The following is a 27,780-nucleotide window of genomic DNA, read 5'->3' on the forward strand; positions in this document are numbered from 1 at the left end:
TGCATGTTCCTTTATGTTTTATTCACCATAAACATTAATAAGTGAATACAGCAAACACTGGAGAAAGGCTTTTTAATAATTTCTGGATGTAAAGCTTAACACTTAAAATGATGCTTGCTCCCCCCACCCACCCCAATTCAACATGCAGGTATGTATTTTCATATATGCTGATCCCAGAGCAGACAATCTCTTTACAGTTTCTTAAGAGAGTATCCTTACCCTGTAACTTAAACAATTTCACAAACTGTATGTGATTCTAGTATAATACCATCATTCAAACAGTTCCTCAAGAATACAGCCACACAACATTCACATTAAGATCTGTGTTTTTAAACATCATTTTAATAAGCCAAACCACAAGAACCCAGGTTCTAGCTTTAAATGTGTTTATGAAGACTGCTGCTGGGCTCAAGACATGCAGATTTTCATGACCACCTAGATGAAGCTGGATATTGAAACGCCTTCAGTAGGTCCAATGATGCAATTTTTCACTCATCCCAAGTATCTCCATACTTGTTTACTTTGACTAGGAAAAAAGCACAAATAATCGATGATTCCAAATATTAACAAGTGAAAGATACTATTTCAAGGCTGCTACTATGATGCAAATTACGTTTCGGTCTCACTTTCAATAAATGCGCATGAGAGAAAGGGGCTAGCTACACTTTTGTGAACTGAAGGTTGGACATAAATAATAATGCACTCTACCAAGAACTTTACATCAATATTTGATCCTCATAATAACCATCCCCATTCGAAGGGGGAGAAAACAGATTAGTAACTTGCCCAAGGTACAAACCTAATAAAGCAAACAGAGCCAAACTCTGCACAAAGGTCTACTTAGGTCCAAAGCGAGGACACCTTCACAACTTTACCATACTAAGTGTGGTATATACTTCAGCACATACAAAAAAATTACCACGAAATAAAAAATAATAACAAACACTTGAATTTTGTTTTCCACAAAAAAATGAGTAACAAATGATCACGTCTTCACGCTGTGGTTAATTCATTCCTCTCCCCCATGAACTGCAATACTATATACAAGAAGGAAATGGTTTCCAATATTCCTGCATTTTACATGAAACTACATTTTGTAATAAGCTCCTTTGTCTTCTCTACTCTTTTGCTCTCAGCCTCCCTTCTACATAGCCTTCCTCTGTGGACGACGATGCTTCAAAGACTCGAGTATTCATAACCACGTAAAGCAGCCATTCTCAAAGTAGGGACGAGGGACCCCTCCCCCCAAGATTCTTTCAGGAAGTCTAAGTCAAACTACTGCGTTATTATACTCAGATTACATACCTTTTCCCTATAATTGCACCTTCCCCTGGCCTTCATTCCATCATGAGCACAAGGCAGGCTTCTAGAATTTATGATATATGGTGCTGTCACTGCCTGATGGCTAATTGATAATATGCTTGCCTTTTTGAAATTTCTGTCTTCATTTCTAATTTAGGTAAATGTCAACAAACATAATCTACACAAACTAAGGTGAAAACTTTAAGTGATACTTTCTGACCAAAGGAAGATACACTGTACTAACGTCAAATTTCCTGTCTAGATTCTAAAAAAGAACATTCTAAAAAATCACCCAAACTATTTTGTAACTGTTTTTTTCTTGAAATTATATAGAGCACATGCCAAAAAATCCATTTTCTTCTTACAAAGAAAAGAATTATTCCACATTACTGTGTCATGTAACAGAGCTTCAGGGTTGTTCAGTCAAAACCACAAATGTCAAAATCCAGCAAATCCCAAAGATCTACCTTATTTCCTTTTGTAAACCTTTATTATTGAGGCCCGACCGAAACACTTCATATGCACTGATACATCAGTGCGCCCTATACTGTGCAGACATACAATAGAAAAGATTACAAAAATGAGAGAAATGCTACTGCCTGCCCTCATGGAGCTTACAGTCTAAATCCTCAAATTCAGAAAAAAGTACCAGTAAGTCTTTACATATTACAAAATAATGGCCACTGAATGCAAAATGATTATGCTACAAGTTTTTTTCTAATGATAAACATTAACAGGTATTTATTATAAATCTATTTTAAAGCTGGATTTTTTACAATAATAGGACAGCAGTATTACCCATGATTAGGAAAACAGAATTCTAAATGAAGCAACCACTAAACAGAAATAAAATTGGTTCTAAAAGAACAATCCTAATAAAAAATACTCAGAGTTTTACTGTATTTTTGCATTCTTTGTGGCATAGGGCTCTCAAGAAGCTATCAAGGATCTTTTCTTTCCTTCTTTTCTTTTTTAAAGTAATAAATAGAAAACCTTAATGACACTCTAAAATTCTTCAAAAATGTCATAAAATTCTAACTGATATAGGTACAAACCCCTGTTCAAAATGTCTTCTTCCATTAGGAGTAAACTTATTTCAGAAAATTTATTTTGGCTAATGTACAGCTGCTCCAGAAGGAATGAAAACAAGCTATGATTTTTAAATTTATAATTAATTATAGAGCAAAAGTACTACTCAAAAAAAGGTCAAAGTCTTTCAGAAGTGCCCTAAAAGGTGGTTTATGATGCATATAACTTCTATTTCAATTTCACAAAACATGTAAGAAAATCAATTTCATTATTCGATCATGATTCTGTCATTCTGCTTGAAGTGGCATTACAGCCTGTTATAAATTTCAGGCAACCAGATCTGGTTTTATGCATTCGATGCATCATTTAAAAAACACTTATTAAGGGGCGCCTGGGTGGCTCAGTGGGTTAAAGCCTCTGCCTTCGGCTCAGGGATCGAGCCCCGCGTCGGGCTCTCTGCTCAGCGGGGAGCCTGCTTCCCCCTCTCTCTCTGCCTACTTGTGATTTCTGTCTGTCAAAAAATAAATAAAATCTTAAAAAAAAAAAAAAAAAACAACCACTTATTAAGTCCCAAGGTGATTTCTGATAAGAGAAAACATTCATAAGGATTTAGAATTTCTACAGCATATTAAAACTAGTCTTACTGTCTTAATTCATACCACTATTTGGACCTTATTATTTTTTAACACAAAACGGTCTTTGGAACAACTTAGAAAAGGAAGACTAATAACTGTGACAGAACTATACTTTTTTTTAAAAAAAGTTATTTTTGTTAATTGCGTGCGGAATTAAATCACGTATTAGTATCATTAATATTTTTAACTAATGCTGCAGTTCCCAAGCCTAAAGAGTAAAGTGATTCAGACTAAACTATCATACCTTCTTTTTTTGGCATTCTTTCCTGTATAGGCCTGACTGAGGGGTCAGTCTTATGTGTTAAAGTTACTTCATATGACTCTCTGTTCTTAGTCCTTAATTCCTCATATGTAATATTTTTTTTCTTAGGACTTTCTTCAGGGTAGGGATCAGGTCCTAAAACAACAAACAGTTAATAAATGGTGATAAAAGGATTTGAATAAACCCAAATCAACTAAATTTTCTAAATGCTTCTTACCTACAATAAAAACAGAATAAAGTAAAATAGTCAAATTATTACCACCATTCCAAAGGTACTATGTTTTCCGCAAGATAATTACAAAACAAAAACCTTCTTACACTTTTAAACTTTTATTTCTAAAGTTTAAAATCCACATAAAAAAATTAAAAAGTAACCATGGCCAGAAGAATGGATTTCATAATATATACCAGTTCAATTTATTCTCACTAAAATACTACTGTTTTAAACTGGAAAATTATTTGCACTGTTTGTACAATTAAAATTATACAAAAAATTTATCCTACTAGTGACAATTAAAATTTGACAATGCATATAATTTACTTAGTAATATTTTACATAGTTGAACATTCCTATAACCATAATCTATACATGAACAGCTATTTTTTTAAAAATGCTATCTTTATATTTAAACAAAAACACTTGGAAATAGCTCTTGAAAAGTATAAAACATAGTCTTTGATCACGATATGCATCATTTTTACTCAGGTCTAATGGAGCAATACTGTGGCAGAAAAAAGTGGCAATGATCATTTTGGCCAGGGAAACAGCATCTATTCTTTATCTCTCCCAAAAAAAGTCAAGGTGGCAACGTATATATATCATCAAAGAGTTAAATACTGATGTAAAAATAGGGGAGTGGTTACTCTTGCTATTAGATGACAGGAGCAAATATTAAACATAGTTTACAGAATGTATAACCAGCAAAAAAAATCATATAAACATTTTAAAAGAAATGAACTAATGCTAACATAACATCGAGTCAACAGCTAATTAACTTACAAAGTCTTACACACCACTCCAGAAGTAATTTTTAAAAAGGTTCTCATATACAAATTGGTCATATCATTTTATTAATATAATCATTAATTAAAATAATTTTTTAAAAAGCAGTTTCTTGTAAGTGGTATTTTGGAACTCTGCAGTAAGGTCCCAGTGAATAATCAGAATTTTCAAATCAACATAACTACACTTTAAATGTTTTCAAGCATAATCTTTTATTTTGCTACAAGTATACTGCACTGATACAAAGCAAAAGGCTTTAAATATTAATCTAGATATTATACCATTCTTGAAAACTAAATTTTTGCTAAAAAAGAATGTAAAGAAAAATATTATAACCTTATACTGGGTTTAAAAAGCACCTGTATTTCACCATTAATGAGTAATTATTAAACTCCTTGCCCTTTACCATAAATGATATTTTTAAGATTCTGAAGGAGACAGTGTGCACTAGATTACTAGTTAGGAACTACAAGTTCTTATTCTCACATTGCCAGCAATCAGTGAATGTCCTTGGGCAAATCACTAAACTTCTTTGAATCTTGGTTTTCTCAGTTGTGAAATACAGACATTTAACTAGATGATCTATCTCTTAAGTTCCTTCCAGGTCTAAAACTTTTTCTCACTGAAAAGAAAATACTTGTTTGTTCTAAAATTCTGTGACAAATAATGGAAACATAGATCAGAAGATTAAGGAGAATTTCTTCCACTTACAAAGCCCAATGAAAATATTCTGCATTGTACAGGGAGCATGACTTACTACTTTGGGAAGGTTATGAAGAGCTGGAAGGAATAAAATATAAAACAGCAATGATCTGAATCTGACCGTAATAAACGATCTATGATAAGTCTAACAGCAACGGAAGAGTGCTTTCTACTTTGAAAGATTAGTAACTCTATCAACTCCTAGGACAAGCAAGCAGAATCAAATAGGGCAAAGAGGACTTTAACAAGGGGGGAGAACGTCCCGGCAAGGGAAGACAGCAGCGGGGGCAAAGCAGAGGCGGCTACGACTGGCCCATGTGGAGAGCGGTCAGAGTGGCAAACTCGATTTAGAGAAGGGACTGAGAAAGCAGAGCAATGGATGGATAGACAGCTACTCTCAAGGACATAAAATATATTAAAATATGGGCCTTGCTGCAGTCTGTGGGCAGATACCAAAAGGTTTTTATGTCTGTCTGCTTTTATTTGGAAAAGGAATTGTACAACACAGTATGGAATTTTCTAGTGCCAATGGAAGGAAAGATGGAAGTCATTACAAGGGAATGATGCATGGCTAGAACACGAGTAGAATGGATTTGAACTTGAGAGACTAGGAAAATGAGAGCTGCAATGAGAAGTAACAGCTGCCTGTGAAGATAAATCCTCACCATTCTCTAACTTGCCCACCTCCTTCTCTCTGACTAAGAGGTCTTTGTTTCCAAGCCCTGGCGGGGGAGAATCAAGGCTCTTCAATACCTTTCATCCACTTAAGAATGTCTTTAATTACTTTAACTTCCATTCTCTCCTGTTTCTTCTCTTCCAAAATGTTGATACTTACTGTCCCCACCCCAACCTGCTCTTAAGCAACGCTGTCCAATACCATTTTCTGTAATGATGAAAATGTTCTGTAGCTACCCATTCCAAGGGAGCAGCCACTAGCACACGTGGCTACTGAACAACTAAAATGCTACAAAGCAACTGAGGAATTGAATTTTCAATCTGATTTAATTTTAATTAAGTTAAATGGCCACATATATTTAGTGGCTACTTTATGTTCTAACCTACCTGGAAGCCCTTCTACAACTTCTGCAACATTACTTGACCTATACTCAACTTCTCCCTTCCCACCTTTTCCCCTCCCTCCCTTTAACCTACGCAGAGATCCAAATTTCTATCCCAAGCAGCGAAAGTGTTCCTTTAACCTTCTTTGTTCCTCATAGTTACTGGCTTACGGTATTTGCATTAAAGCAAATGTTTTCAAAGAATAATCTATCCGTAATCCCTTATCTAAAACTTGGTAGTCAGAAATGTTTCAGAATTCAGTTTCTCAGATTTTAGAAAGATATCATAGTATATAGCTTGTTAATGTGTCACTTAACCATAGAGTCAGATGTTTGAAGCAGCAACGCATAACCCCAAACATTAATATTTTGTACAACAAAATGCAAGACACATCATATTAAGATAAAGATGATATGGTCAGGGTTTGAAATGACTTAAGTTAGATTTCATCACCAGTTTAATTATAAAAAAAGCTTTGTAGGGGTGGCTGACTGGCTCAGTCGGAAGAGCATGTGACGCTTGATCTTGGGGTCATGAGGTCTAGCCACATATCAGGAAAATAAATAATAAAAAAAATTAAAAATATAGCTTTGTGGTTTTCAAAGTTTTTTGGATTTTAGGATTTTTAGATAAGGAACTGCAAAACCTGTACTTCCTGATTCTTCACTTTTCACCGCAAATTAGATTGAAACAAAACAAAAGGAAGTGAACATCTGTTAAGAGCCTATGACGTGGCAGTCTCATTTCATCTCATTCCCGAAGTTCTTTAAGAGGGATTATCGCTCCATTCCAGAGATCAAGGAACTGAAGGGATCACAAAGTTACTTGCCTAAAGTCCCACTAGCAAATTTCAATCATTCAAATCCAGGCCTTAATCCAAATTTGATGTTGTTTCACTTACATTCTGCGATCTTCAAAGCTAGCATTTACACAAACTTCACAAAGCATTTTCACATGGATTTTCTCACTTGACAAGAGTTCTGTAAGGCAGGTAATTATTGTTTTTCTCACATTACAGACAAAGAAGATGAAAGCCTTTAAGACCAGCCTAACAACTGTAACCTCTCTGAAGCCTCCCTGTGGCCCAATTTACCACTTCTTTGCAATAATCACTAAACTTTGTTAGTATTTTTGATTAATGGGACATACTGGTAATTTTTCCTTATATTTCTATATCTTCTAACAGTCTGAGAGTTTCTCAAGAACAAGAACCAGGTCTTACTCATCTATACTTCTTTCATGCCTAGTTGAGTGCCTGATACCTACTGGATATCAAAAAATGTTGAATGAATGAACAATCAGAAGAACAAACATGATGAGTTTAAGCTGATGGTGGAACATACAGGTGATATCCAGCAGAAAAGGTCATCAAATAAAGTTTATACATACGTTGGACCATATAATGCTGAAACTCATTTCAAGAGAAGTTTCTACCTTGGGCAACATGATCAGTAATACCAGTGGGAGTAGATTCATTCATAGAAGCACTGAATGGAATTGGCTCATAATGAGGAAGCATCTCTTTTTCTATGTTGTCTGCTGCTGGAGACGTCACAAAGGATGAATGACCACTCAAATTTGAGTCATATTTTGACTTCTGAGAATAGTGCCTGTAAATCATATTGTATAAGAAATACAAATTATTGCCTATATCCTAAAAAAAAAATGTGTTTAAGTATGAAGCTACTTATCTTACTTTCTAAGAAATTATGTAATTTTTACACGGTTATCTATAACAGTAAAATGAAGTCTGTTTCTCTCTGCCACAAAAACATTACAAATAAGTTTTGACCCATTTATACAATATACAACTTAAAAACACCACTCTTAATACATAAGAGAAATGTATATCCAATTTTCTAATTCCCAAGCTTCAGAGACCATTCTTAAAAAAAAATATTTGAGAGAGAAAGAATGTGCGTGAGCGGGTGGAAGGAGGGGCAGAGGGCGGAAGAAAATCTCAAGCAGACTCCCCACTAAGATGGGCTCTAATGTAGGGCTCAATTTCATGACCCTAGATCATGACTTGAGCTGAAATCAAGAATCAGGTGCTTATCCAACTCTGTCACCCAGGCACCCCACTTTAGAGATCATTTTAATGTGTTTAAAGTCCTTGGAGGGGTGCCTAAGTGGCTCGTTCAGTTAACCACCTGACTCAGGTCACGATCTCAGTCAAGGTCATGGAATTGAGCCCCATGCTTGAGACTTTTTCCCCCTCCCTCTCCTTCTCCTCTGTACCTAGCCCCGCTCACTGGCACATGCTCGCTCTCTCTCCAAAATAATAAATAAATCTTAAAAAAAAAAAAAGGTCCTTGGAAAGAAAAAAGTATTTAAATTTAGAAAATATATCCAGTTCCACATTTAGGGAAGTTACTTCCACAGCTAGCAGGCCATAAACACTATTTTGTTAAAGCAGATATATAAGTAATACTAGCTTTCATAGGGTTTACCATTTATAACAATTTAGGTATTACATCTACTTAATTACATTATCCAGATGGACAGATTCATTCATTTATACTTATATAATTGAAACAAAACTTTGGAGAACATATTTAAAATAATTTCCCTAATTTAAACAGAAGGATTAAGAAGTTGAAAGTTTAAGGGAGCACCTGAGTGGCTCAGTGGGTTAAAACCTCTGCCTTCGGCTCAGGTCATGATCCCAGGGTCCTGGGATTGAGCCCCGCCATCCGGCTCTCTGCTCAGCAGGGAGCCTGCTTCTCCCTCTCTCTCTGCCTGCCTCTCTGCCTACCTGTGATCTATCTCTCTCTGTGTCAAATAAATAAATAAATAAATAAATCTTAAAAAAAAAAAAAGAAGTCGAAATTTAAGAAATGGGATGATAAAATCTGGGAAATCAAAAGAAAAGTCCAAAATTTAGTAAACAAAGGTATTTGCCAAATTAAAATCCTTTACTTCGTATAAGCACTCCTAACGGGCTGCAGCTCTATATTTAAAACAAAGACTGGAGGGGGGGGGTGCCTGTATGGCTCAGTCAGTTAAGCATCTGTCTTCAGTTCAGGTCATGATCCCAGGGTCCTGGGATCAAGCCCCATGTCAGGCTCCCTGTTCAGCTGGGAGCCTACTTCTACCTCTCCCCATACCCAGCCCATGCTCTCTCTCTCTCAAGTAAATAAATAAAATCTTAAAAATGAATACATAAATAAAAATAAAACAAAGGTAGGGGTTTCTGGCTTGCTCAGCTGGATAGAACATGGTGGCTCTTAATCTTGGGATCCTGAGTTCAAGCCCCAAGTTATGTGAAGAATTTATTCAAATAAGTAACTACAAATAAATAAAAATGAAACAAAGGTAGACATATTTTACTACCCTTTTTAAAACAAAATAGCTTTAGCTTGCTGCAAACAGCAAGTTCCCAATAGTCCTTCAGCTTACACAACTGTTTCATGCCCTGAATTATGGCAGTAACCAGTTACAATTTTTTTAGCTAAAATTAAAAACCTTCAATAAAAATTAGAATTTGGCCTACCCAGATGGTGAAGATCGCCGTGCCTGTCCTGAGCGTAAAGCTTCTCCAAGAGGGGAATTCTCAAGATTTCTGAACTTCTCTTGGCAAGTTTTCACGTAAGAAAGCTTTCCAGCAAAGTATCCCATGATACAAGCAACTTATTTGTAAAAACAAACAAAAAAATGTAACTCAATTTGCCCATTTAAATAAAAATCTTTCCTAAAAAAACACTTTTTAAAGAAATGTGATCTTAAATAGGTCTTGACATGGGAAAATTGAGATCACATTAGATCAGATTCAGAGTACACAGAAAGATTCTGTAGACATAGATCACTTTCACAAAAGGAATAATCCAAAATAAAACTGCTCCAAGATATATAAATTCCACTTTACTCATTATTAATATAATCAGCAAAGATGTGATATAGGAATTAAGAGTTCTAGTCTACTCATAAGGATTTCAGGCCATTTCTTTTCCTGTAAGATGGGAATCATACTATTTGTCCAGCTAATTTTATAAGACTGTTTTTAAAACTAGGTGCGACAAATTCCTTAAAGTAATAAATTATGAAGTGTACCTAAATGTTACTGTTGCCTTGTGTGTTTATTTACAATATGTAAGTGAGGCTAATCTGGAAAGATTCATAAAAAATCTCAGGTGCTCTTTTTTAAAGCAATTTAGCTTCTTTCCTATAATCATACTATAACATTAGATAAATTATGCTTATTTACATCTTAAAATGTAAAGAGATTTTTAAAAGTTAGACTTAATTTTAAAAGACAATCTATTTCCGCACAGCTGGACAATTTTCTTTCCTCCAAAGAATTTATTTTAAAATACTATATAGTTTTACAAATTATTTAAAAGTAGCAATTTTATTACATTATAAAAGAAAAAAAATTCTCTTTCAAATAACTTGTAATTCTTAATGCTAACAGTAAAATGCCCAAGTAGTTGACTAGTCCATTTAATGAAAAGCTTAAATAAGCCGGTCAAAACAAATATCAAAACAAATAACCAAATAACAGTTATGAATTAGACAAAATAAAACATTTGGTAAAAACTAATTTTACTCAGGCAAGAAAGCTAAGAAAATGAGTGTTGCCCATACTTACATATAAGTTTAGGGATAGAACCATATTTGGGATGACTTGAAAGGATTCCTAAAGATAAAAGAACAGATATTTCTGAGTCATATTAACTGTTAGAGATAGACACATTTAGATAAGATAATTAAGATGTCTTATCTTTTATTAAAATAAAATAGGCATATGCCAAGTTTATGCTAAAAGTATGTAAGAAAATGACAGAAATTATGATTTAAAAAATGCAAGAAAACTATTTTCTCTGAGCCATACTCTAATCTCTTCTAATGTGAGCAAGTAGTAAAAAGTTTAGCAATATAAAGATGCATCTATTACTCAGCAGCCTTGGGCAACCCACAAAGATAAAAGGAAAAATCAGGGCAGACTATCTTTAAGTATTATTACCTGACTATATTAGCTCTTTCCATCACCTCAGAGAAGTCTAAAAGCTACAGCTATTTAAAAAAGAGAACCAGGGGCACCTCGGTGGCTCAGTGGGTTAAAGCCTCTGCCTTTTGGCTCAAGTCATGATCCCAGGGTCCTGGGATCGAGCCCCACATCGGTCTCTCTGCTCAGCAGGAGCCTGCATCCCTCCCCCTCTCTGCCTGCCTGTCTGCCTACTTATGATCTCTGTCAAATAAATAAAATCTTTAAAAATAAATAAATAAAAATAAAAAAGAGAACCAAGTAAATTCAACATCAACAGAAATATGAAGACAATCCAAAAGACTCTACAAGCTATCAGAACAGGTGAATTTATTAGCAGGCTCACTTGATACAAGGTCAATATAAAAAAAAAAAAATACTATACTTCCTGTATATGAAAAACAAACAAACCAAACCTTTTTCAAAGATACAATTTATTATAGCACCCAAAGACATCAAAGATCCAGGAGCAATCTAATGAAAAATGTGAAGGATTTGTGCACTGGAAAGTACGAAACTCACGGAGAGAAATGAAAGCTAAGTAGAGAAATAATACATTCATGTCCATAAAGGGAAGACTGCAAATACTGCCAGTATGACGACTGTCCATAAAGTCATCTATAAATTCAATCCAGCCCCAATTAAAAATCAAAGTGTTCCTAAAAGTTGAAAAACTTATTCTGAAAATCATGTGGAAATACAAAGAGCTGAGAACCAAGGCAATACTGAAAAACAACAGAAGTGAAAAACTGAGTACCAAATACAGAGATCTACAATAAAGCTACAGTAGCTACGACTGTTGTAAGTGCCAGAACAGATAAACCCATCAAAAACCAGAAGAGTCAAGAAACAGATCCATACACGGTCACTTATGACAAAGGCAACAGTGCATGCAGTGAACAAAGACAGTTCTTTCAAAATATAGTGAGCAGTCACCTCCATATCCCTAAGGGGGAAGAAAAATGTACCTTTACCCTACACCTCACACAATATAAGTGTACCTCAGAAATACTGCAGGTTCGGTTCAAGAGCACCACAATAAAGGGAGAATCACAATAAAATAAGTTCAATGCATTTTTCTGTTTCCCAGTGCATACAGAAGTTTATGCTGTCCTGTATTAAACATGCAATAATACTGTCTAAAAAAATGTATATAAATATTTTACTGCTAAGAAATTCTAACCATTGTCTGAGCTGTTGTAATCACTGATCACCATTACAAATATATAAGGGGAACATCTCCTGTGAGAATTGCCAAAATGTGACAGAGACACAAAATGAACAAATGCTGTTGAAAAAATGGCACCAATGAGACTTCTTCAAAGCAGAGTCGCCATAAACCTTAGATTTGTAAAAACCACAGTATCTGGGAAGCTCAATAAAACAAAGCACAGTAAAACAAAATGTGCTTATATTCAAAAACAATTCCTGGGGCACCTGGGTGGCTCAGTTATCGTCTGCCTTCAGCTCGGGTCACAATCCCAGTGTTCTGGGATAGAGACCCATAATGGGCTCCATGCTCAGTGCAGGGCCTACTTCTACCTCCCCAGCTCCCCTGAGCTTGTGTTCCCGATCTCTCTCTGACATAAATAAATAAAATCTTAAGAAAACAAAAAAACAAAACGATTCCGAATGACTTGAAAATTTAAGTATGAAAGAAAAAATAAAGCTCATAGAAAAAAGCGTTAGAGATTCCTCATGTCTGTTATTAGGCAAAGGTGTTGAGCGCATAAAGCCTTCATCATAAAAAACATGGTAAATTATTTTACATACTAAGAACTACAGTTAATCAGGGGAAAAAATAATCACAAGACATACATCTGACAAAAAATTCACTTCTAGAATATACAGAAAACCTCACAAAATCAACAGAAAAAGACAATCCAATGAAAAATGGACAACAGACCTGAACAGACTCTTCGCTAAAAAAGAACATATTCAAGTGAGCTATAAACAAAAGAAAAGGTCCCCAACTTCATTAGTCATTAGGAAGATACAACTTAAAACCATAATCAGTCTTAACTATTCACTCACCACAATGGCTAAAATTCAAAGGACACGAAAAGAGGAAGTGACGGCGATAATGTGACACAAACAGAACTCTACTAATAAATTGGTGTGAGTGTACAATGGTCCAAACAATTTAGAAAGTCCGACAGTATCCACCACAGCTGAAAATATACCTGATCTATGACCCAACAAAACGACTACCAAAAGGTACCGTATTCATAGCAGAACCATTTGTAATAGTCAAAACTGGAAATTACCGGGGCGCCTGGGTGGCTCAGTGGGTTAAGCTGCTGCCTTCAGCTCAGGTCATGATCTCAGCGTCCTGGGATGGAGTCCCGCATCGGGCTCTCTGCTCAGCAGGGAGCCTGCTTGCCTCTCTCTCTCTCTCTCTCTCTGCCTGACTCTCTGTCTACTTGTAATCTCTCTCTGTCAAATAAATAAATAAAATCTTAAAAAAAAAAAAACTGGAAATTACCCAATTGCCAATGTACAACAGGATGGATACACTGCTGTGGTGTATTTACACGGCAGAAAACTATACGGCAACCAGAATATATAATCTACAATTACATGCAACAATGTGGATGAATCTAGTATGTGTTAGAAAAACCAGCTCTCCAAATAAAAAGCTGATTTGGAATGTCGGTTGATTTCCATGGAGAAAATACTTGCACCATGACCAATTTCAAGCTATCAATGATTTCAACACTGGCTTGCCAAGCTGTTGAAAATTTAACAATCAGCTTTCTGGAAGTGGTACAAGCCAGCTCTAGTATACCACTGGATGAATCCAATAACTCTGAAGGAAGATATACAGAGGAATACTTAATTGTAGGATTTCATGTGTATGAAATACGAACTAAGTTAATGCTATTAGCTTCAGGTACACAACCGACATGAGAAAAAGGAAGATAGTATCGATACCTACCTTCACTCAAAACTGTTCCTTCATTCTGTCTCCAAATAGTTAGAGACCACTTACAACACACAGACATTACCTACTAGAAAGTAGGAATAGAACAGTAAACAAGATGTTCTCTCTTGCTCTCAGAGTTTTTACAGTTTTGCCCTCTGATCAGTGCCAGAGATAGCCTGTTTCCTAAGAGGAAGTAGCAAGAATAGAGGCAAATAGACTTGTTGACGGCTAATTCAATACCCTTGGCAACAGATGGCTGCATTAATTATGCTGGCGGGGCAGATGGAGGTAGACAGTTTATGGAGATATTTAAGAGCTGGACTAGAATGAACACTCATTGGGCAAGGCAAATAAGAGGCAGAGGTTAAGGATAACGTCTTAGTTTCCTAGATGAAGAGTCCACCATTCAGACATGGGGACAATAGAGAAACTGGTTTGGAGGCAAATGAACTCAGTTTGGGATGAAATAAGTCACTGTGAAGAGTCTGTAAGAAGGGCCATTCATGTGAAGATATGCAAAATACGGTTCTGGAGCAGAGATGTAGGTGAGGGAGAATCACGGGGATTTAGAGCAATAGAGGGTCCTAAAGCCCACATTAGCACTCCCGTAATAGTTTACACAGACTGAAGACTGAAAGGCAAAGCAGAACTCTGAAGAACACAAGTGGAGGATGAAAACCCACATTAAAATATTAAGTACTGGCAGTTCTTGAATTTTGTCTGTTGGTATTATCTGCCAAAAACAGTGTGTAATACATATTAGACACTCAGAACACATGAAAACATGGAGGAGTTTCCAGTGGCAGAAGAAAAATCAGAATGTGCTTTCACAGAAGTCAGGTGAAAAGAACCATTCCAGAGATTGGTTAAAGTCGTATAATCATCAGGAACAAAAACTGCCCATCGAATTTAGGCAACAAGGAAGCTGTCCTCGTAATATTCTGAAGTGTTGGTAAATGTCAGAACATATGCATAATCTTTTCACACAGATTGTAATGGGTTAAAAGAAGTAAAAATTGGGGGCACCTAGGTGGCTCAGTTGTTAACTGTCTGCCTTCGGCTTAGGTTATGATCGCAGGGTCCTGGGATGGAGCCCGAGCCCCACATCGGGCTCCCTGCTCAGCAGGAAGCCTGCTTCTCCTACTCTCGATCCCCTGCTTATGTTCCCTCTCTCACTATCTTTCTCTTTGTCAAATAAATCAATAAAATCTTAAAAAAAAAAAAGAAGAAGAAGAAGAAAAAAGTGAAGTGCTCATTTGTGAAGTTTGACTTCAAATGCAAGACAGCTGGGAACAGTTGGAAAGGGATATGAGGGAAGATTTTTCTTTTTTATGTTCTCAAGTTACAACAGACCTGGGCATGTTTAAATGTTCTGGGGGAAAAAAAATAGAGAGAGAACAAGTAGTGATAGAGCAGCTAAGACTATGCTGAGTATGACATAACACACTGTGGATGAAAGCACATACAAAATGCTAGGCATTCTGATTAAAGGCAAAATGTCTTGGTGGATTCTGAATTCCTTTTCTAAAGTCTTCCCAATTTCTTTTCTTTTTTTTTTTGAGACTGACTTTATTAAGACACTGCATCCAAAACAAATCCTCAATACAACTTAACAATAACAAAATCCCTTAATCCTGGAAAATAGTTATATGAATAGCACATCAATGTATTTTTTATATTTTTATTCCAAATTATCAAAACCCTAGAAGTAACAACTCTGACAAAGTTATTGTATTATACAATAAACATTAATCCATAAATTAGGTTAATCATTTTCAGCAATTCTTTCCAAAAAATGGAGGGGCACCTGGGTGGCTCAGTTAGTTAAGTGTCCGACTCTTGGTTTCCATTCAGGTCATGATCTCAGGGTCATGAGATCAAAACCCACGTGGAGCTCAATGCTGGGTGTGGAACCTGCTTAAGATTCTCTCTTCCCCCCTCCCTCTGTCCCTCCTCTCCACTCACAGCATGCACAAACTCTCTCTAAAATAAATAAATAAAATCTTTTAAAAATAAAATAAAAATTAAAAATGGATTATTGAATTCTACTGTAAAGGCTCCAGGCTCAGACCTTACAGACAATTACAATCCTCTGGAAAAATGTCGTTGATCATGGTATGACTTTTGCAAATGAAATCACAGAGGCATAAAGTGCCACTGATGACAAGTCAAATCATCACCAAATGGTGACTAAAAATCCAGGAAGATTTTAGCTGTAAGAAAAATCTGCCTCCTCAGTTAGAAGTTCTAACATTTTCAGTGGGATTCACCCTATCCAAGAACAGCTCTATCACGATATATCTGCAACTTATAAAAGGAAATTTCTGCTTCAGTTGTGTGTGTAATTAGTTACGTAGGAGGAAGGCACTGTAATATTCACACCAACAGAATCAGGGACAGAAAGTGGCCCCAACCCCCTTTCTATAAGATAAAACTCTGGTTTTAAGGAGCTAGAGAGCCACTGATCTTTAAACCAGTGCATTAAGAATTACCTGGAGCTTGTTAGAACAGATTCCTAGGCCCTACCTCAGAGATTCTGATTAAGGAGTTTTGGAACAGGGCCCATGAACTTGCATTTCTAATAAGATCCTAGGTAATAGTGATGGTGGCCTTCTTAGACCAGGTTTTTTCCTCTACCTCCCTGCAAACAGTCTGCAGGTTTTTAGTTACTTTCTTGCTCTTGTAGATTGTGAATGTTGCTACAGTGTCAGAGGACATCAAATTCTTAAGTCTATTTATGAGTCAGGGGTCCATGGAGACACAACTCTCCTAATGTTGGAGAAACATACCAATGATCATGTTTAATATGACATTATTATACTTTATCTAAAAATCAGGAAAACATAAAAACATAATGATATCCAAAATGCCAAATAAATCTGAAGTTTAAATATTTACCTTTACTAATTAATCCTTGAGTAATCAACATACTTGTTGCAGCCAAAGGCACAGCTAAAGGAAGAAAAAGAGCTTGTCAACATCAACAAAAAGAAAAGACTTAGATTATCTGAGATCACTAGGATAAATATGCATCAGTACAACTATCTAGGAACATCTTTACAAGAGATTTTTCCAGGGCACAAAAATCTGGCTCAGCTGATTAAGCGTTTGCCTTCAGCTCAGGTCATGATCTCAGGGTCCTGGGATCAAGCCCCACATAGGGATCCCTGCTCAGTGGGAGTCTGCTTCTTCCTCTGTCCCTCCTCGCTGCTCAGGCGTTTTCTCTCTCTCAAATAAATAAAATCTAAAAAAAAAAATAAGATTTTTCCATTTTTAAAAGCTGTATTTTAGGGGCACCTGGGTGGCTCAGATGGTTAATCATCTGCCTTTGGCTCAGGTCATGATCCCAGAGTCCTGGGGCTCCTGGGATAGAGCCCCATGTTGGGCTCCTGGCTCAGCAGGGAGTCTGTTTCTCCTTCTCCCTTGGCCTCAGCCTCTTCCCCTCCCCCTACTCATGCTCTCCCTCTCTCTCGGTCTCAAATGAATAAATAATATCTTTTAAAAAATAAAATAAAATAAGAGCTGTACTATATACAATCAGAAGAAATAATAAACTAAGAGCTGTATTATATACAATCCATAGAAATATAAGAAAAAATTTAAATTTAAGAAAATATTATAAATATTAAACAATGTAACTCAAGAACCATCTAGATTTGGCTTTAAAAGGGCCATTCATTAATATCACCAATAAAGACAACATTCTAAATAGGGACCAAAAGTCATTTCTGAATTAGAGTAAGAGGGAATTAATAAGAGGCAAGAAGTAGTATTACAATAAGAGCCACTACTGAATAAGTACTAAATTCCATGGCCCCTGCTAAATGCCTTATATACGTTTTCTCATTTACTTTTAACGTATCTCTAGAGTTATTTTTTTTTTAATTACTGCCCTTTTAAAGGTAAGAAAATTGAAACTCGGAGATGTTAAGGTTAAGTAATTTGCTCAAGGCCATACAGCTACTTCAATGGCAATTCCAGATTCTAACTGTCTGATATCGTTATCTCAAGCTTTTAAGTTCTGTAGTACACGGTATGAACCAAAACACAAGAAATACCTGTCGACAATTACACGGTGACGGGGGCAAGAATACACAAGAATACATTTTAAATACTATAGTTTTTTCTTCTAAACCAGTGTATTCCTCAAAACTAAGTGAAAATATTACATAAGGCAACAGTGTCAACTACATTTAATTTTTAAAAATCTACATATGTACACATATTAACCCAGACTGAAAAATCCAAAGCTCTCCATCATAATCTCCAAAAAGCTCATAATTAAAGATCACTGTTTTTTCCACCAGCACTGTCCAAAAGAATTTTCTGTGATGATGGCAGTAGTCTGTATCCGTGTTTTCCCATTAGGTAGTAGGCAGAAAAGATTTAAAATAGGAACCCTGAGACTGCCATCCTTAAAAAGACCTCCTTACAATGTCCTTGCCTGATGTGGGAACGTGGCTAGTAAACAGTTCTCTACAAGTGATAAAAAACTTGACCTGAGTAAGTGGCTCACTGTGCCTAAACTACTTATACAAATATAGCTTATGCTGAACACCTGCTTTCCTTCTGAGAATCTGGACTTTTGGTACTTGCTAGGTTGAGCTCATGGGACCAGCCCTCAGTAAAAACCCCGGGCACTGAGTCTTTTTTACTGAGCGTCCTTGGTGGGTAACACTTCACTCACATTATCACAACTCACAGCTGGAGAAAATTATCACGTCCACTGGTGTGTGACTCTACTAGCAGAGTCCTAGAAGTCTTGCTTGGTCTACCTGGTCTTCTTTGGACTTGAACCCACACTCCTTTCCTTTTGCTGATTTTACTTTGTATCTTTTCTGCTATAAAGTATTTCAAATTTAACTAGCCACATGTGGCTGCCACACTAGAGAGCATAGTTTCAGACCAGGGGTTGGGAAATGTTCTATAAAGACCCAGATGGTAAATATTATAGGTTTCACAGGCCACAGGTCTGTCTCATCTACTCAACTGCCAATTATAACCAAATGCATTGAGCAATAATAAACAAATGAACATATGGATGCAAAAATATAAATGTAATGTGATTTTCATATGTAACAAGATATTGTAACTCTTGATTTTTGTCAACCATCTAAAAATAAAAATGTAGAAACTATTCTTACCTCATGGCCATACAATAACAGATTTGGCCCTTAGGCTATAGTTTGCTCAACTTTGGTCTATACCCCATGAGCACTCAAAAACTAAGGTAATTTAAGACCTCTGAACTATTAAAGATCTCATGATTGAAATCCATTGATTTTGGACTAGGGCATTAGCTCTGTCCAGACACAATCTGCAGAAATCCTAAGGTTTAAATCCTTTGTCTACTACTTACGAATGGATTTTACTTTTGCTAGAAAAATACGTTCTTTAAGGTTGGTTGGTTAAGATACTTAATGAATTATCGTTTAATGGTTTTTTGGCGGACAGGTCTCTTTCCATTACAGCGTCAGTAAAATTTGTTATCATTTTCCCCCTTCAGCTTGACTCAAGGATGGCAACATGAAGCACTGAAGAATCACACAAGGATAAAACGTACTGAGTCAGCCGGCCATCTCACTTTGTCCTTAGGCCAAGATGGTATAATACAGAGAGTAACAGTTTGGTTAAAATTCTAGTACTAGGTCTGCCATTCACTACTACCTCTTTATATAAATTTCTAACTTCTTTTCGTGCTATAATGGATAACGGATTAGAACTAACATCTGGTCTCATGTATTTTGTCACCGTAAAAGAGAATGGTAAAACCAAAACAGACTTCAGAGATTATCCAATCTTTATCTTAACCAGAGTAAACTGATAATTGGAAAAAGTAAGTCATGTGCTCAAAAGCAACAAAGACAGGGGCACCTGGGTGGCTCCGCCGGCTAAGTGACTGCCTTTGACGGCTTTGGCTCACGACCCCAGGTGCTGGCATGGAATCCCATGTCAGGCTCCCTGCTCAGTGGGGAGTCTGCTTCTTCCTCTCCCTCTTCCCACAACTTCTGCTCACTCTCTTTTGCTCTGCTCTCTCTCTCAAATAAATAAAATCTCTTAAAAAAGGAAAAAAGCAACACAGGTGGATAGTTTATGGTAGAGCTGGGTCTAAAACCCAGGTTTCCTGACCGCCAGGTCCACAGCCTTTTCCACTGCAGTATGACTCCTATCTCAAAGTCTGTTTTAAAATGTTTCTTTATGCAAACCAATAATACTGCTGACCAGAAGCTTTTTTGCACTATGACCCCAGTCCTGACCATATCCAATATGAGGACCCTAAAATTCCTAAACTCTTCTCCTCTTACAGTAACAAAATGCTAATCTAAATTTGTAACTGTGTTCAACTGAAACATTTATTTTGTAAAATCACGGTAGCACAAATAGCCAAATACAGACAGTTTAACACTTACAAAATAAATTGAGTCAATCCTCATAATAATCCTATGAAATCAGTTATTATCCCCATATAGATAAGGAAACTGAGGTATACAGGCATCAGGTGCTTGTCCAAAATATGAAAGCTAAATGATGGATGGAGCTGGGATCTGGATCCAGACAGGCACCAAAGTCTACACTCCTCAATCAATATACTATCTCATTGGGAAACCGACAGTACAGCACAGCACCTGGCTTTCTCAGTTAGTGGAGTATGCAACTCCTGATCTTGAGGTTGTGGGTTTGAGCCTCACGCTGGGTGTAGAAATTACTTAAAAATAAAATTTAAAAAAAAGAGAGAGAGAGAAGAAAAGAAAGAGAACCAATAGTACACATGTGTATTATCCACAAAATCTATAAATGATGCATAAAACCGGTATGAATTCATATACTTTTTCACTAATTCCCGAAGTTGAGAACTGTTATATGTAATACACATTAAACTACCCTTTATGTAATAGATTCCTTCATTACCTCTACGTATGGGCACAGATATATCCAGTTTGTGGTTAGTGCATAAGACGACAATTTTAAGGGCCCTGGAAATAAGATCCCCTCATAGTTGTATTTTAAAATTAAGTAGATTAAAGTAGAAATAAACAAGTTACCATAAAGAGAATGAACCTAGATCAAACCTAATTTTAAACCAAGAGGACTATATTTAACAGATCTTAAAAAATGTGTAAAAATTACCCTAGGAAGTACTTTTTCTACTCATTCCTACTTCCACCACGCCTTTTTAAAAAAATCAATGGACATAAAATGATACTCTCCAAAGTAACATGGATTCCATAAATTCATTGATATAAAGTTAACATCACATACTGCATATTTAGCATATATAAACATGCATATCCTTATACAAAGACACAAATATTAATGTATAAAATGTCCTAATACATGACTAATAGTTCTCCTGATAACCTTATGTTGAACTGCCTATTGTCCATGGTTACAGCCAAGGTTCTGTGTTTTCCATGCTTGATGTTACTGCAACATGCAACACCTAGCCTATCTGCTTTAAAAAGTAACCATTACATACTCATGTCCTAGTATAAGCTATTCAGTAATTTCCCCATAATCGATATGGTATGTAACTAACAAGCTGAAATACAACTAATGAGGTATGCTTCCCAACTTGTGATTAATCTGGTTTGTTAAAACATTTTATTTTTAAGTAATCTCTACATACAACGTCAAGCTCGAACTCACAACCCCAAGATCAACAGTCACATGCTCTACCGGTTGAACCAGCCAGGCCCCCACGATTCATCTGTTTGATACACAGAATTACTGAGGTTCCCACTGTTCATATACTTCACGTCCTACTTTTAATAGGCATACACGAGTACTCTACCTACTGATCGCTACTCTTCCACACTTCTAGCATAATGCTGTTACAGCTATTTAGAATGTTAAACCTATAAAGCAAGTAGCTTAAATTTACCAGCCAGCAATTAATCCGGACACCACAGTATCTACGTGGCCATGAGCCCAACATTACAATGATCCCAAATCCCTATCCACCAGACTTGTCTTCTTAATTGTGTCAAAAGTAGACTTGAAAATAGACCATTCTATCTATCTACTCTAGGCAACCCACAAAGACAAAATATCTGTTGCCAGAGTACAACTGACTTCCCTGAGAAATTATTGCCTATGGGCCATGAAAACATTTTACAGGTCCCTGATCCACGACGACTGCGGATCTAAAAGAATTGTTCTCACCCGCAGATGTGATCATCATCTAATTCTTACTCGGGTTCTTTCTAGCTTGAAAGCTCTGTAAGTCTCTGAATATCTGAACTGAAGATAAAATGCACAAGCTTATATGTGAAACTCCTATTTTCTTTTCAGTCTCTGTTGATTATTTTACCACCACCTGTTGCCTTACGCAGGGGTGCCACCCAAACTTCTGCCTACCATTCCTACATATTAACCACATGAGAGATATTGTGCTTTTATTCCTACACTTATTAATTAATCATTACTTTATAATGATTTATTTAATGATTTACTCATTATTTATTAATTATTTAATAATTAATGATTACTCATTATTTATTAATTATTCCTACACTTAACTCCTTGAATTCACCAATACAACTATATCTCCAACCCTAATTTCTCACATACACCTTTGCTCTTTAGGTGCTTACAGATCTTCTATAATCATATGCTGCACCAGGAAAGACTGTCCAAACGAGATTCCTCCTTCAAACAGTAACTCCTACGGACTAAATATCTTTTAATCTGTAATGTCATTGTTAGTCTCCTAAGATGGGTACCTTGAAGTTAATACCGTTATTGTCAGTTTATTTTAAAATCCTGTTATCTATCCTTTAAAAGAGATGCCATCCCATCTTCTGTAGTCCAAATGACACTACACTCCCATGACACCTCAGTGACTGCATGCCTGAGGTACTGCCAAAAGCTCGTAAGACTTCATAAAGTGTTACCTCTTACCCTTCTAAGCCATCCTGCACACTGCTACCTCATCTCCCTTTTAAAAATCTGCAAACCAATCCCTTGGGCACAGAACCGAAAATATGTAATAAATCAAATCTTCAACTTTTTGGTATTGTGTTCATTTACCACCCCCAACAAAAGACCCCATTCCAATCAATTCAGCCTCAAGGCTCCAGTTCAGATGAAGTTACCATAGATTCTGCCTTTGCTCACTTTTCCTTTATCTAAATGTTCTTCTACCCCCATTCTACTTTATTTAATTCAAGTCCTATTAGTTGTTGAGTCTCATTTGTTTGATAAGGACTTTTTTAGTTAAATCAACTCCAATTAATTTATCCCTTTTAAAAATTCCTACTGCCATTATGTATTTAATCTTTCTCCATGTGTTTCATGTGTTAGCTTTGTCTCAATTACAACAAAAAATCTACTTCAGGACAAAGACTAGGTCTCATAAAACTTATCTACCAAGCACTGAAACTGTAAACACCAGGCCAACTGATAAAAATGTCAATCATTCTTTAATTATTTAAGTTGCCCCTTCCCTTTCTAAAATTCCACTGTTTTTTTTAGAATCACTTTATCTGAGGGGCACCTGGGTGGCTCAGTTGGTTAAGCATCTGCTTCAGCTCAGGTCATGATCCCAGAGTCCTGGGATCAAGCCCCACAGCACCCTACCTCAGGTTCCCTGTTCTGGAGTCAATCTGCTTTTCCCACGTTCTCTCTCTCTCTCAAAAATAAATAAAATCTTAAAAATATATATATAATATGAAAGGACTGTAGTAATCAGATGAAGCAACTTCAGGACTCTGTTCAAAAATAAGATTCTAGGGGCGCCTGGGTGGCTCAGTGGGTTAAGCCGTTGCCTTCGGCTCAGGTCATGATCTCGGGGTCCTGGGATCGAGTCCCGCATCAGGCTCTCTGCCTAGCAGGGAGCCTGCTTCCTCCTCTCTCTCTCTCTGCCTGCCTCTCTGGCTACTTGTGATCTCTCTCTGTCAAATAAATAAATAAAATCTTTAAAAAAAAAAAAAAAAAAGATTCTATTTTATGCTGCTTTCAACATTGTCTGTATTTAAAAAATAAAATCTTCATGTATGAAGACTCTAGTTGTAAATGAGGACCCAGGAGCATAACAGTATTTCACAATATAAAGTGGACACTAACTAGGTTTTATAATAGTCAGAAATCTAAGAGTTAAAATCACACACTTCTGTCTCAGACAGACTTGGCTTTAAGTCCAGACATTATGACTCATAGCTCATTTAACATCTCTAAATTTCAATTTCTTCATTTTTAAGGTGAGACTAGTAGTTATCAATCTAATTGGGTGGTTTTTATATAATCCACATACACTCAGTAAATGCTAGTTGTTACTGTTACCAACAAAATTAACTCATGGTCTTGAATAAAGTTCTACAAATTATTACTTTAAATATGTACAATTTGTTTCCCTTAATCGATCTTTTTTAGCAGTAACCATACTACACCAAAAGTGTGCCAATTTTTTCTATACGAAGTCACAATAATTTTGGATACTAAAGGTGAAATTTTGTTGATTAGAAAACTTAACTTACATCTGAACCAGAAGCTTTCATCGTTGCACTCTGCGAAGACTCTTCTTTCTTCCTCTGTTGGAATGTAATCAGCCCCTATGTCTTTTTACCAAGGAAAATTGGCAAACATTAAAATGCCCATGGAAAAGCTAAGCCTAAAAATTTAATTCAATCTCAACATTAACAAAACACATCCAATTTTTTTTAAATGAATGAAACAAATGCCTCATAAACTTTTTTTAAAATTTAAATTCAACTTATTTAGTTTCAGGGGTAGAATTTAGTGATTCATCAGCTGCATGTAACACCCAGTGCTCATTCCATTAAGTGTCCTCCTTAATGTCCATCACCCACATACCCCATCTCTCCACCCACCTCCCCTCCAGCAATCCTCAGATTGCTCCCTACAGTTAAGAGTCTCTAAACAGGGACGCCTGGGTGGTTCAGTTGGTTAAGTAGCTGCCTTCGGCTCAGGTCATGATCCCAGCGTCCTAGGATCGAGTCCCACATCAGGCTCCTTGCTCAGCAGGGAGCCTGCGTCTCCCTCTGCCTCTGCCTGCCATTCTGTCTGCCTGTGCTCGCTCTCTCCCCCTCTCTCTCTCTGACAAATAAAATCTTAAAAAAAAAAAAAAAGAGTCTCTAAACAACGGGCTTATAAACTTGAAGCAAACTGACTTCAAAGAGAAGTCAGTGCTACTATTAGTCAGGACTGACTACATAATGTGCTGGTCCAGTGCAAAATGAAAATTTGGAACCATTTACTCAAATTATTAAGAATTCCAAGATGGGGGTGCCTGCGTGGCAAAGCCAATTAAGTGTCCTGACTCTTGGTTTTGGCTCAGGTCATGAAGTCAGGATCCTGGGATCTAGCCCCATGTCAAGCTCCACACTCAGCAGGAAGTCGGCTTGGGCTTCTCACTCCCTTTTCCCCTCCCACCATGCACACCCGCATGCGTGCTCTCTCTCTCTCTCTCTCTAAAATAAATAAATAAATCCTAAAAAAAAAAAAAAAAAAAAAAAAAAGAATTCCAAGATGGCAACAGATCATTAGAATGAATCCCTGTCCCATTGCACAGGTCACACACCCCCTAAACCAGGCCAGTTGCAGCTACTCAAGGCAGTGAGTTTTTATACATAAAAAGTGCTTCTAATTATAAATATTTAATTGATAGTTACGGGGAATTGGTCTTGGAACTTCTGCATTCGGCTCTTGAAAATCAGCTCTCCCATTCATTTTTCCTGCATCAAAAACATTTCAGCATTAGAAATCATTCAACAGACCAAACTCAAGTAAGACACAGCATAGTAAAATCACCAGTCTACAGGCCAAACAAGCAACAAATACTTACTAGACACTACTACATCTGAAGTACCTGACATAATAAAAAGTGACCTAAATAAAAATGTAACAGACCTATTAACTTACTTGGATCTGATTACCTATCTTAGGTCCCTTAACTGAAAAAGAATAGGTCCTTTTTAATTATCAACAGATTATGTCAAATTAAGATATAAAATGGTACCAAAGAAATACACATCTCTCTCCTCCTGAAGCTTGGTGATGTCACACTACCTATCTTGTTGTCCTTTCACAAATATATGCACAAAGATTACGATGATTTCCCAAATTAGAAGGAGAAACACCTCAAAATTCATTTCTGGGCTTCCATCTTTTTTTAAAAAATGAAATAATCATCAGGAAACCCACAACCTCTTCCACAAAGCACTACTCCACAAAAACTGAATAACAAAGACGTCATATCCTTCTCCCTTGTCGTTAAAGCTAACAGCAAATTCTGCATCCTCCAAACTTTCCTCGCTCTCTAGAGACTCAGAATGTATGATTTCAAAATGCAAAATTTCAAGAACATACGTTATTTACTTATTTTTTTTAACCCCGTATCTCAGGATTTAAGAGACCAACAGACTGGATAACTGCGTATTTTACAGAATGTTCACACAGGACCATGATAATTCCCATCTTAAAAGCCATTTACACAAAAACGAGAAATGGCATACACGGTGGGAATAGCAACCGAGGCTATTTCACTCAATAAAGCATCACTGAGGGCCCACTATAGGCCAATCCCTTGTACAGGAAAAATAAACAGAAAGGGTAAAATGAACTCCTGGACAGATGGAGCTTGCTAAACAGACTACCTATGAAACGTTATTTTCCGCAACAGCATCCTACTTAGAAACCCTAGCGACGGGGCTGACAAGGCCCCTTCAACAACACAATTTTAACCTCTTAATGCTACAAAAAAAAAAAGGCTGATTCCCGCACTGCACAGTCACAACCCCCGCGTCTCCCACCTGCAACACCCCGGGACACACATCAGTCACCACGAAATCACCCCCTCGCCTCCCCCAGGCACCCGCACTCGGGAGCCCGAGAGCCAGCGGGCGACCTGCCCACTCTCGCAGGCGGGAAAATGGCGGAAGGTGCAGGGTAGCGGCTGGCCGCTCGGAGGCGGTGAGTGGCCAGGTGGGGGGCGGAATGGAGGCTCATTGCGTCTCCTCACCCACCTCCGGACCACAGCGGCGATCGCGCGGCGAGCCGAGGCGATCGGGGGCAGAAGGCCTCGAGGGGACCCGAGAGGGCTCAAGGAGGAAGAAGAGCCCGCGGAAACCCTCAGGCGCGCGGCACCGCAGCAGAGTTGGGGGTGGGGAGCAGCCAGCCACTCTGCCTCCAAGAAGTCACCCAAATACGGGCTCAAAATGACCGCGACCCGGAAGCAATGGCCACCTGTGGGCGGAAATAACGTCAAGACCTCCCTGCGGAACCCAAACGCTCTCAGCCTTGGACTGGAAGGCAGCGCCCGCGTCTGTCGGCCCCGCCCTCCTCTGCCCGCCCCTCCTCCCTTCTCCCCCGGGCCGCGGCGCTCGCGAGCTGCACTGCGGCTGCGCGCGCCCCTCTGCGGGTGCGGACCCCGTCCCGCCCCTTCGTTGAGGTCCAGGGGTGGCTTGATTTCAGGCTCTAGTGTCGTATCTTTGTGGCCTTCCAGTGACAGGTTGACAGGAAAGTTCAGGAATCCCTTTTTAAACCTGTTATTAAGAGTAGTCGGTTTTCCTTGATTTCTTTGGTTTGGGGCTTTACACGATCTGTTTCATTCTTGGAGCCTCTAAGTTTAAGTAATGGAAAGTGATTATTAAGCCTGCGAACTTGGCTGTGTCATGGTGTCTTGAGTCCAGCTGCGGACTCGTTCTAGAACCTCAGGCATGGCGCGTTCTCTCTCTGAGCCTCAAGTTTTTCTCATCCGAAAAAATGGAAATTACACTTGCCTCATAGGGTTATTAGGATTAAAGCAACACGCTGAATAGAGGCCAGCACTCAGTGGTTCTCTATTAATGGAAGTCTATTGGAATGCGGGCCTCGTGACTTGTGTTCATCAGACATCTGCTGCCACAGCCGGCCACCATT

General features: G+C 37.5%; 1 protein-coding gene across 6 annotated transcripts; it reads right to left on the minus strand.

Annotated features, from left to right (window-relative positions):
- On the minus strand, positions 1 to 27,148 carry OCIAD1 (OCIA domain containing 1). 6 transcript variants are annotated; one of them, XM_082728388.1, is made up of 9 exons: positions 26,886 to 27,148; positions 25,533 to 25,595; positions 24,378 to 24,458; positions 16,801 to 16,854; positions 10,581 to 10,628; positions 9,486 to 9,621; positions 7,427 to 7,602; positions 3,211 to 3,363; positions 1 to 526 (listed from the first exon to the last, which is right to left on the minus strand). In XM_082728388.1, the coding sequence occupies exons 2-9, from the start codon at positions 25,588 to 25,590 to the stop codon at positions 489 to 491; spliced, it is 744 nt and encodes a 247-aa protein (XP_082584514.1). In that variant the 5' UTR covers positions 25,591 to 25,595; positions 26,886 to 27,148; the 3' UTR covers positions 1 to 488. The 6 variants fall into 6 exon arrangements, with proteins under 6 accessions (XP_082584514.1, XP_082584515.1, XP_082584516.1 ...); XM_082728389.1 differs by having other exon boundaries at positions 26,673 to 27,110; XM_082728390.1 differs by lacking the exon at positions 3,211 to 3,363 and having other exon boundaries at positions 26,886 to 27,114.
- Positions 27,149 to 27,780: the final 632 nt, after the last annotated feature.

This window comes from Mustela nivalis (assembly GCF_964662115.1).
Source record: "Mustela nivalis genome assembly, chromosome: 4".
NCBI classification, from domain to species: Eukaryota; Metazoa; Chordata; class Mammalia; order Carnivora; family Mustelidae; genus Mustela; species Mustela nivalis.

Excerpts from the sequence above, each read along its gene's own strand:
- OCIAD1 (XM_082728388.1), bottom strand. The coding sequence starts at position 25,590 with ATGAATGGGAGAGCTGATTTTCAAGAGCCGAATGCAGAAGTTCCAAGA. Across the intron at positions 16,855-24,377 it reads TGAAAGCTTCTGGTTCAGAT|CTGTGCCTTTGGCTGCAACA; the intron begins GTAAGTTAAGTT and ends TTCTTCCTTTAG. Across the intron at positions 527-3,210 it reads AAGAATGCCAAAAAAAGAAG|TCAAAGTAAACAAGTATGGA; the intron begins GTATGATAGTTT and ends CTTTTTTCCTAG.